Source organism: Oreochromis niloticus, linkage group LG10 (genome assembly GCF_001858045.2).
Source record: "Oreochromis niloticus isolate F11D_XX linkage group LG10, O_niloticus_UMD_NMBU, whole genome shotgun sequence".
In the NCBI taxonomy this organism is placed as follows: domain Eukaryota; kingdom Metazoa; phylum Chordata; class Actinopteri; order Cichliformes; family Cichlidae; genus Oreochromis; species Oreochromis niloticus.
Window position 1 is genome coordinate 24,000,466 of NC_031975.2, and position 10,273 is coordinate 24,010,738.

Below are 10,273 nucleotides of genomic sequence, written 5' to 3' on the forward strand. Positions count from 1 at the left end.
GTTAGAGTGCCTTCGGTTTCAGATGGAGGACTTATTTTAAAGGATGGGTTATTGTTGTCATATTGATGAACAGCCTGAGATCACAGTTTCGACACTGGATCTCACTTTTTCCGCCCCCATTGACTCTCTCCTCCTTACATGTTCATTATAATTTACACTTCCCAGAGGAAAGGCACAAAACCTTCACATAAAGAGTTCTTGTAACTTAACAACAGATCTGAAACTAAACATTTTAAACTTGGCAGACCCCTGGGGTGCATGTCTAACACCGTTTACATTCATGTTTACAACAGTTGCCTCAAAGCGCCTTCAGGCAACTGTTGTTGTGATTTGGAGCTCTAAAAATAAAACTGAACTGAAAATTGAATTGAATATGAATTCAATTTAGAAATGAGACTCTGCATGCTTTTGAAAACTTATGTATAAGTATAATTTGTCTGGAAGAAAGCCTCTTCTCTTGAAAAAATACATCATAACATCTGAGCAAACCCCACGACTTTTTGGACAGATGAGAGCAAAGTGAAGATGTTTGGCCATAATGCACAGCACCATATTTGGAGAAAACCACAGCATTTCAATGCAAAGCTCTTATACTGTTCCTCTGTTATCTCACTTCCCATTTTATTTTGGTATGGGAAGAGAGATAACAGACTATAGTCAGACCATAGTCTGTTATCTCTCTTCCACTTTGTCCTCAATTTTACTTCTAATGTCTCATTGTCTTTGATTAATTTCACCTGTTCCTTGTTCTCCAGCTGTGCTTCATCCTCCCGATTAACCTTGAGTGTTTTCTGTGATCAGTGTCTTACTTTACCCTGCTTGTTGTTCTTGTGTGTCCCTACTCTACAGTCATGCTTTTGCCCTGGAGAAGTGTATTTGGGACTTTTACCTTTGATCTTTAACATAGGTTTGTTTTTTTGTTTATCTTGTTTACTTTGGAGTCCTGCATTTGAGTCCTCTACCCACTACAAAATATGACACTACTGAATCATGGGATGTACTCAGCTTTTCACAGGACTGCACAGAGTACCATAAAAACTTTAAACTCAAGACTTTGAATATTATAAACAGAAAGACTGAAGAGAAACTTAATTTACAGACTGTATAGAGAAAGTACGCTGTTCATTCTGTATATAAAAAAAAAAATATAAACAGAATCTTGAGGAGCTCAAACAAATGGGTAAGAGTCTGATATCACCCTTTAAGGCCCTCATCCTAGGCCCAGCCAAGAAGTGCTGTTAGCTAAATATTAACCAACCTAGGACTGAAAAATGAGCTTGGCATCTCTCTGTGTTTTATTTGAGCCTCAGACTTTACCGAAGGGCAGCACAGTAAATTTATCCGAGTGAACCTTGTTTATTGACATTGAGGTTAATGATCGGTGTTTGTGTCTAAATGTCGATCTAATTACAAAAGAGCTCTGATTTTGATTCCGTTTATTGATTGAACTTTAAACAAACCTGGCACTTCTGACTTCTGGTAGGCTAGATTTAAGTTTATCAAAGCTCTCAGACATTTTATCATTTTCAGCCCTTTCAAACAAAGCAGTCAGGTACAAGGAATTTAAAAATATTTGTCTTGAAAAAGAGAACAAGAGATCCAATCTGAGGCTAAAACAAGACCAGATGGATAGAAAAATAAACTAATTTCAGAATATGGTCAGGCTTATCAGGCTCCAACAGTGAAATAAACACAGCATGACATCCACTTAAGTAATCTAATCTATTAAAGAATATTATTGAGATATTGGTATAAAGAACAGCAGGATGATGTCATAACAAAATAAAATTATTGGCTTATATGCTTTAACTACATTGATTCCAACTTTTAAAAAATCAAACTATTCTTTGTCTACAGAAAAGATAAACTTTTCTCAGCTTTGAGTCGAGTGACTGAAGCGACTACTAATGAGAGTGAAGGGTATGATTGATTGGCATATGAAAGGATGGTAGAGGGTTACCTAGGCACCCACTTCCTGTGCGGGTGCCCTGACAGGCATTTAAAAAAATATTACTCTGCTCCTCTACTGCTGCCACGTCTTCTTCTGTCCCTCATCTGTCCAGGTTCCACAAGTGTTTTTAGGGACACAGCGCACACCATGGCAGGATATGAGCTAACAGATCTTGTGGAATCACCTTGTTTGTCCAAAAATACAATTTTATGCCTGTCAAATGTCAAATCTTCGGAATTTCTTGTAGATTCAACTAAAGAAATGTGAACAAAGTTTTTTTTTTTTGAAGGAAGCAAAATGTTAAGAAATGAGATACAGTATACTGTGTGCACACAGATAAAAGGGAAACAGCTTAAGCAGAACATCATATACAGAATAATCACATTTAAAGTAACTTATTCTTTTTATACTGAATTCATACCTCAGCTCTTCAAAAGACACAAAAACCTCAGAGTTTTGATTATACAAATCTTAGATACAAACCATGAGAGGTATGGAGTATAAATGCATCTACTTTCTTCTATACTTCCTTTTTGCACCAGCAATAAAACCTATGAAAGATTTTTGACTTCAGTGATTCACTGAACATGATGAGGGTGATCTGACTACTGAGGTGAACCAGACTCGAAATCTTCAAGGATGAAGGGAAGTGAAACCAACCCGCTGTTACGCTTCTCTTTAAGGGTACAGAAACTGCTTTCTTTGTAGAAATATAAATAGTTTGATGCCAAAATGAGCAACAAACCACCTGCTTCAGCTGTTCCACTCCTACTTCTGCACATTTAGAGACAGGAAATTAATAAGCACACAAGGGAGTCACTGTTTGACTCAAACAGCTTTGCACCAACATAAAAAATAAGCTTTTTGTGCAGCTACTATATGTATGTGTGTAAAAACCTTGTTTTATTTGAGTAAATGGTTCGCTCATGAGTGATTTTGCTCATGAGTTCTTTTATAGGACTGGCCGTGCTGATAACATCCTTCTGACTGGGTCAAATAAACACACAGTGGGTTAGAAACACTGATAACACTGAGCACACACAGACAGATTCAGCCATGATCCTGACGGGCCGCAGTTTGTGTCTTCCTTCTCGAGCCACGGTCCAGGAGCTCTTCTCGGTGGCTCGAGATGCCAGCATCATCCCTGATATCTCCATGGATCCTGTCCTTACCACCTTCCTGTCGCTGGACTCGTCAGCAGCGTTGCAGCATCAGTACGACTTCTTACAGCGGAGCATGAGCCTGGAGCAGCAGAGCACGTTCAACCTCAACCTGACGGCGCAGCTGGGAGGCAGCAGGGTAATCTGTGGAGGAGTGGGGGTTGTTGCTCTGGCTCTGTCCATGCTTTTTGATCAGGTTGCCCAACAGGTAGATAAAACTGTTGCATTTTGTGTAATGTTAGTATGAGAATATTTTTATTATCATCACTTTTCCCCCTCTTTGCATTCCCCTGTGTCTGTGTTCCCACTTTCACTTTACATCCTGTTTTAGTTTGAAGGTCCAATCTTCATGTGGTTTTGTTGCTTTTTTACTTCCTACACTACCCCCACCCCCAATATTATACCTTTTACTTCCTTCTATTTAGTATATCATCCTTTCTCATTTTGCTGTTTGTACAATTATGGAAGCCTGTTTATACCACAAAATTTTATTTTATTTATATATTTTTTATGTCATACAAAATTTCAAATGTTGACTTCCTAAATGAAAATTCTAAGAAAATGACTCAAAAACAAGAAAATAAAATGAAATTTTGAGTTATTAAGTCAAAATTTAAGGTTTTGTTTTCAGGATTATAGTTTAACATTTTCTGTTTTGTTTTGACCACCATATTATATTTATAAATAAATAAATACATAAAATGAAAAGCATTTTATTTTGGCTTAGGACATCTTAGTTGGACTGTAGTGCAATATGTGACAATTACAGGCTACACTTTAGAAATGGCTCATGATCATAGTAGCTATTCATTTTACTTGAATTTCTTCCCTCCTAAAAACTGTCCCTACATCTAGTTCCTTACCTCTTACCATGAGCACACAGGGGAAAAGGGGAAGTGCCAGTTGTTTTAAGAGATTTGATCAGACAATCCAGTGTCAGTAATAAAAATGAACCAATGGGCTGCTGTCAGTGCTTCTAGGGTGGGTGCACAGCAGCCGGCCTGTAGCATGTAAAATTATATCGGCAAAGAAAAAAACAATTATATTGACCCATTGGGCAAATGCCCGGTATGCCCGATTACCTGTCCAGCCTGGCTTCAGCCACCCAGCCCATGATGCTGAAGTGCACAAGTGGAAGAAAATGGACCACAGACTAAACAGGGAGTGAGCAAAGGACTAACCAACCATATGTACTTGATAGTGTAATTAGATTACTTACATGAGTTGGCTATAAATATACTGGCAGTGGTTTAATGGTCTTGCAGCAGGAAGGTTCTGTTTTAAAAACCTGTGTCATCTCCCGAGGGACAAACATTCAAATTCTGGAGCTTAGACCTACTTTTGAAGAGTATTTTTATTTCCCTCCTGCACCAGATGTTTCAATTCCTAAAAGATATCTGGTGGACAAAGGAAAGTGATTGTGGATAGAGTTGTATCCTCTATGGAAGCTCCTTTCCTAAGCATTTGGAGAATGTATGTCACTCTTTGCTCAAATGATGACTGCCATACAGATACTTTGGTGTCATTTCACTCAGTTAGAAACCTCTCTAAGCAAAATGGACTACTGGAATGTATCCAAGGAGTCACAAATTCATGAAATGAAAAGGCCTTTTGTTTTTTCCCATTTTTGGGAAAAAATTTTCTGTGTTTGGAGTTATGAGAATAGAATAGAATAGAATAGAATTCAACTTTATTGTCATTGCACATGCACAGGTACAGGGCAACGAAATGCAGTTTGCATCCATCCAGAAAGTGCTTTAACCGTGATATAGATATATTACAATATATATTAGCAATAATATAGATGTGTAAGTATATTACAGAAATGGGTCTATTATGGTATGTTATAATGTACACGGTGTGAAGTATGTTATGAATATTCTATAACTATAACTATGTACAGGCTGTAGTGAGTACAAGCTATGTACAGGCTATGAACAGGATATAAATATGAAATAACAACTATACAGAAATCTGAGATATACAGTTATACAGAAATGTGAACTATGCAAGTTATAAACAGTTGTAGGATTAAAAATTATCATATGTACAGAATGATATTTACACAGAACTATACAGTAGTGCAGTTAGGATAATTGTGATAGTGATAAAGTGCTAGTGGTTGTGGGTGTGTGTATGTTCAGTCCATGAGTTTAACGTGGGTCAGATGTCAGGAGGCAGAGTTCAGGAGTCTGACAGCTGTGGGGAAGAAGCTGTTCCGGTACCTGGTGGTCCTAGTCCGGAGGCTCCTGTAGCGCCTCCCAGAGGGCAGGAGGGTGAAGAGTCCGTGTGATGGGTGACTGGGGTCTCTGATGATTTTCCCAGCCCTTTTCAGACACCGCTTCCTGTAGATGTCCTTTATGGCAGGAAGTGGTGCTCCGGCGATGCGCTGGGCAGTTTTCACGACCCTCTGCAACGCCTTCCGGTCCGAGGCAGAGCAGTTCCCGTACCAGACTGTTATACAGTTGGTCAGGATGCTCTCGATGGTGCAGCGGTAGAAGTTCACCAGGATGTCTGAGGACAGGTGGTTCTTCCTCAGAGTCCTCAAGAAGAAGAGGCGCTGGTGAGCCTTCTTGACCAGCTTGGAGCAGTTGGTTGTCCAGGTGAGATCCTCGGAGATGTGGACTCCCAGGAACTTGAAGCTGCTCACACGCTCCACAGCCGTCCCCTTAATGTGGATGGGTGGATGTGGGTCAGCATTCCTCCTGTAATCCACGATGAGCTCCTTAGTCTTCTCGGTGTTAAGCAGCAGGTTGTTTGTGTCGCACCACTCAGCCAGACGATCCACCTCCTCCCTGTAGGCGGCCTCATCGTTGTCACTGATGAGGCCAATCACCGTGGTGTCATCTGCAAACTTAATGATGGTGTTGGAACCATCAGCAGGTCTGCAGTCGTGGGTGAAGAGGGAGTAGAGGAAAGGGCTCATCACACAGCCTTGTGGTACACCGGTGTTCATTGTGATTGTTGATGAGCAGCGGTTATCCAGCCGGACATGTTGAGGGCGGTTGGTCAGGAAGTCCAGTAACCATTTGCAGATGAGGGAACTGATGCCCAGGTCTGTCAGTTTCCTGATGAGTTGTGATGGGTGGATTGTATTGAATGCTGAACTGAAGTCTATAAACAGCATTCTGGCGTAGGTGTTGTTGTTGTCCAGGTGTGAGAGGACAGAGTGCAGTGCGATGGAGACTGCATCCTCTGTGCTCCTGTTCTGGCGGTATGCGAATTGGTGGGGGTCCAGGTGCGGGGGGAGACAGAATTTGAAGTGTGCTAAGACCAGCTGCTCTAAGCACTTAGCGATGATGGGGGTGAGTGCTACTGGGCGGTAGTCATTGAGGCTAGATGGGTTGGAGTTTTTGGGTATCGGGACGATGGAGGTGGATTTGAAGCAGACCGGTACCACAGCGTGGGCCAAGGACAGATTGAATATGTCTGTGAGCACTCCTGCAAGCTCCCCAGAACACGCTCTGAGAACACGCCCGGGGATGCCATCAGGACCTGCAGCCTTGTGGACATTGATCCTACTCAGCACCGCTCCTACATCGGTGGGGGAGAGAGTCAGAGGTTGGTGGTCTGGCGTCATGTCTGTTTTGGTTGTGGGGTTCCCTCGCTCAAAACGAGCAAAAAAGTTGTTGAGCTCGTTGAGGAAGGAGACATCAGAGGATGCGGGGGAGGGTTTGGTGGTCCTGTAGTCTGTAATGGTCTGGAGTCCTTGCCACATGCGTCGGGGGTTGGAGTTGGAGAAGTGTTCTTCTACCTTCTTTTTGTAATGGTGTTTGGCTTTTTTGATGCCCTTCTTTAGATTAGCCCTGGCTGTACTGTAGGCGTGTGCATCTCCTGACCTAAAAGCAGTGTTGCGGGCCTTCAGGAGGAGACGAACATCCCGGTTCATCCAAGGTTTCTGGTTGGGGTACATGGTGATCCGTTTCTGGGTGGTGACACTGTCTGTGGTTTCGGAGATGTAATCCAGTACAGATGAGGCGTACTGGTCCAGGTCTGTGTTGGTGAACATATTCCAGTCTGTGTTTTTAAATCTGTCCTGGAGCACTGCGTCTGTCCCCTCTGGCCACACTTTAATTGTCCTCACAGCAGGTTTCACACGTTGGATGAGTGGTGAATACCTAGGTGTGAGGAACAGGGAGAGATGGTCCGATTGTCCAATGTGGGGGAGGGGTGTGGCTTTGTAGGCTCCAGCCAAGTTGGAATAAACATGGTCTAAAGTCTTGTCTCCTCTGGTGTGGCAGGAGACATGTTGGTGGAATCTGGGGAGGACTGTCTTTAAGTTGGTGTGGTTGAAGTCGCCAGCAACAATAAAAGCAGCCTCGGGGTGTTTATTCTGGTGTTTGTTAATGGCTGCAGAAAGTTCTTTCATGGCCAACCTAGCATTAGCGTCGGGGGGGATATACACTGCAGTGAGTATGATCGAAGTGAGTTCTCTGGGGAGATAATAAGGTCTGCATTTGACCATTAAAAACTCCGCATTAGGTGAGCAGTGACTCTCAGTAGTAGTGGAGTTCATGCACCAAGCATTGTTAATATAAATGCACAAACCTCCACCTCTGGTCTTGCCGGAGTCTGTCGGAGTCTGTCGGCTCGGTGTGTGTGGCGTCCTGCTAACTCGATAGCATTGTCCGGGCAGCTGTTGTTCAACCATGTTTCGGTGAAAAACATGACATTTGAGTCCATAATCCGTCTGTTGTTAGTGATGGAGAGCCGTATCTCATCCATTTTGTTTGCCAGAGAACGGTGTCTTTCTTTAATGTTATGAGGTGTCTTTCTTTAATGTCTGAAGTACTCTATTGACACAAATACTACCTCATTTTCTGTCCCAGTTTGGGCCAGCATGACAGTTTGTGTTATAAAATGTGCTTCGTATTCCAAACAGGTCCGAGCACAAGGATCAACAGAGGGTCCCTCGTTAACTCAACCATCCCGGCCTAAGAGGATTTTTGGCATCAGCAGCTCATCAAGAATCGGCTGGATTATCCACAGCTTCCTCAGCCTTATCCCAGGCATCGCCAACAACCAGGATCAGATGGCTGAGACCACAGAGCTCTACGATAACTGGCTGAAATTTGAGCTTCTCGACCATTATGAGAGGATGACCACAAAGAAAAGAATGAGTTCAGTGTCGATGCAGCAGTGGCTGACAGGAGCTGCAATTCACCTGCACATAAGAATCCACCAGGTCAGGACAGATAGATGAAAACACGTCCAGCTCAGGTTATGATAGTATGTGTTTGCTGTATTGCATCTGTACGCCTCTACATTGTAAAATCTGCTTTGTATGTAGGTAAGTGTTTATATCCCATATTGCAGGTTCTTTCTCTCCCTTTAGATGATGGCACAAAACCAAAGCTACAGAGAGGTTTGAGTGGGAGGTATTGAGTTGATTTTAAAGCATTTTCCTCTTCCTACAGGCCCGTCTGCAGTCTGTGCCATCAGGATCAGTTGAATCAATGCGCATTTCTTATAAGACGGGGTTAGGTCACCTGGTTCGGGGCTATACAGCCTACCTACGCGCAAACATCCAGGAGACTCCAGCTCTTGGTCCACAAAAACCAAGAACCAGTGCTGCCAACAGACCTAAACATGCTAACACATCTACTATAACCAATATGACATGCTCCAACAGCCTCCTTGTTAATGGTAGCCAGGTTGGTCCAAGTAATAAATCTACCACACCCAGTTCAACTGCAGGAATTAACAGAGGCTGTAAAACTAATGAATCAGGTGGAGACTTTGGATTTAATGTCCTAAATGGAAGCAATGACACCATGATGACAGGAGACACCCTCAACACTTCATCCAGATACAGCAGGAAGGAGGAAGGCAGCATGCTTGGACTGTTAGTTATCGAGCCCTCGAGAAATATAAGTCACAGTGTGCAGCATCACCCCTGTGAGTCTCCAGCCATACAAGAAGCTCTGGTGACTCGAATAATCAACGTGCAGGACCTGGACAGGAACAGAAATTTTTTCCTGTATCATGACAGAGTTTTTCAGAGCCTGCTAAGGCAGAGGGACGACTTCGAACTGAGGACAAATTAGACAAAAACAAATATCTGATTAGTCAGCCACAAAAACTAACACAAGGTTGTTACAGCCAGTAAAGCATAATTTTCTTTCCTATTTTCTACTAGTCTATTAAACTGGGTCAGTTACCACATATATAAATATAAGACCCTTTCAATACAAATTTCACATGACCAGAATGAACTTTTTCAGATAATTTAGGAAACAAATGAAAGTGTTTTCTTCGAACTGTCATCATTTCCTAAATGCCAAATGTCATCTCAAATCATCACATCATGGGCTTTTGGCTTAAACATCTCAAATTTGCTAAAAGTTTCATTGTCCAAAATATGGACATACATAAAGACTGCTGTAAAGATTATATATATATATATTTAAAGAGTGTGCGGGTTTTTTGACTATCTTAAATTTGAACACACCCCAATAAAAAACAGTGACAGTTCTTGAATGGTATAGAGTTATTTTTCACAATAATGCAGACAAAAACTATAACTACTATTTTTATAAACTACTACTTTGAACATCTTAATCAGAAAAATTATGGAAATGTATTTTTAATTCAACTCTATTGCTGGATTGAGTAAACATTACAAGTTGTACCACAAAAGCAAAACTATTAGATACTAATAGATAGTCTAATCCAAATAGAAGACAATAAAAAATATAGCACACATTGTAATAAATGAAAACCTACACTGAGACTAACCTAAACAAAACCTAACATTGTATACGAGAAAATTAAACTGAAACTTAACATTGAATTAGAATTAAAACTGAACTTCAATGAGCAGTTTCCCAGTGGAGACTACCTGAAATGAAACTGAACTAAAAACAAAACTTAACAATTACTAATAATAAACGCTAATAAAACTGAAAAAGTGTGAAGTTTCATTATAATTTACTCAGTTACTTTATTTTTAACGTAATTTGTTTACCTACAGATAAAAATTAATAACAGCACGTACATCTGTGGAGGGGCACCACCACTCCCATTGTACAGTAACCAGCTGTACTTTAGCTCCGGATGCAGCAGGAGGCGCTATTTAACAGTGAATAGTAGTGAACGCAGTTAAACGGGTAAAATAATGATTTTTCCCTCCTTCTAGACAAAAAAGTGCACATTTTATTTT

At 41.4% G+C, this 10,273-nt stretch overlaps 1 protein-coding gene across 2 annotated transcripts; it reads left to right on the forward strand.

Moving 5' to 3' along the window:
* The first annotated feature begins 2,962 nt into the window (after positions 1 to 2,962).
* On the forward strand, positions 2,963 to 10,077 carry LOC100693548 (uncharacterized). Of its 2 annotated transcripts, none has more exons than XM_025910848.1 (3): positions 2,963 to 3,250; positions 7,994 to 8,296; positions 8,529 to 10,077. In XM_025910848.1, the coding sequence occupies exons 1-3, from the start codon at positions 3,008 to 3,010 to the stop codon at positions 9,156 to 9,158; spliced, it is 1,176 nt and encodes a 391-aa protein (XP_025766633.1). In that variant the 5' UTR covers positions 2,963 to 3,007; the 3' UTR covers positions 9,159 to 10,077. The 2 variants fall into 2 exon arrangements, with proteins under 2 accessions (XP_025766633.1, XP_003451471.1); XM_003451423.5 differs by having other exon boundaries at positions 2,965 to 3,319.
* The last annotated feature ends 196 nt before the right edge of the window (positions 10,078 to 10,273 follow it).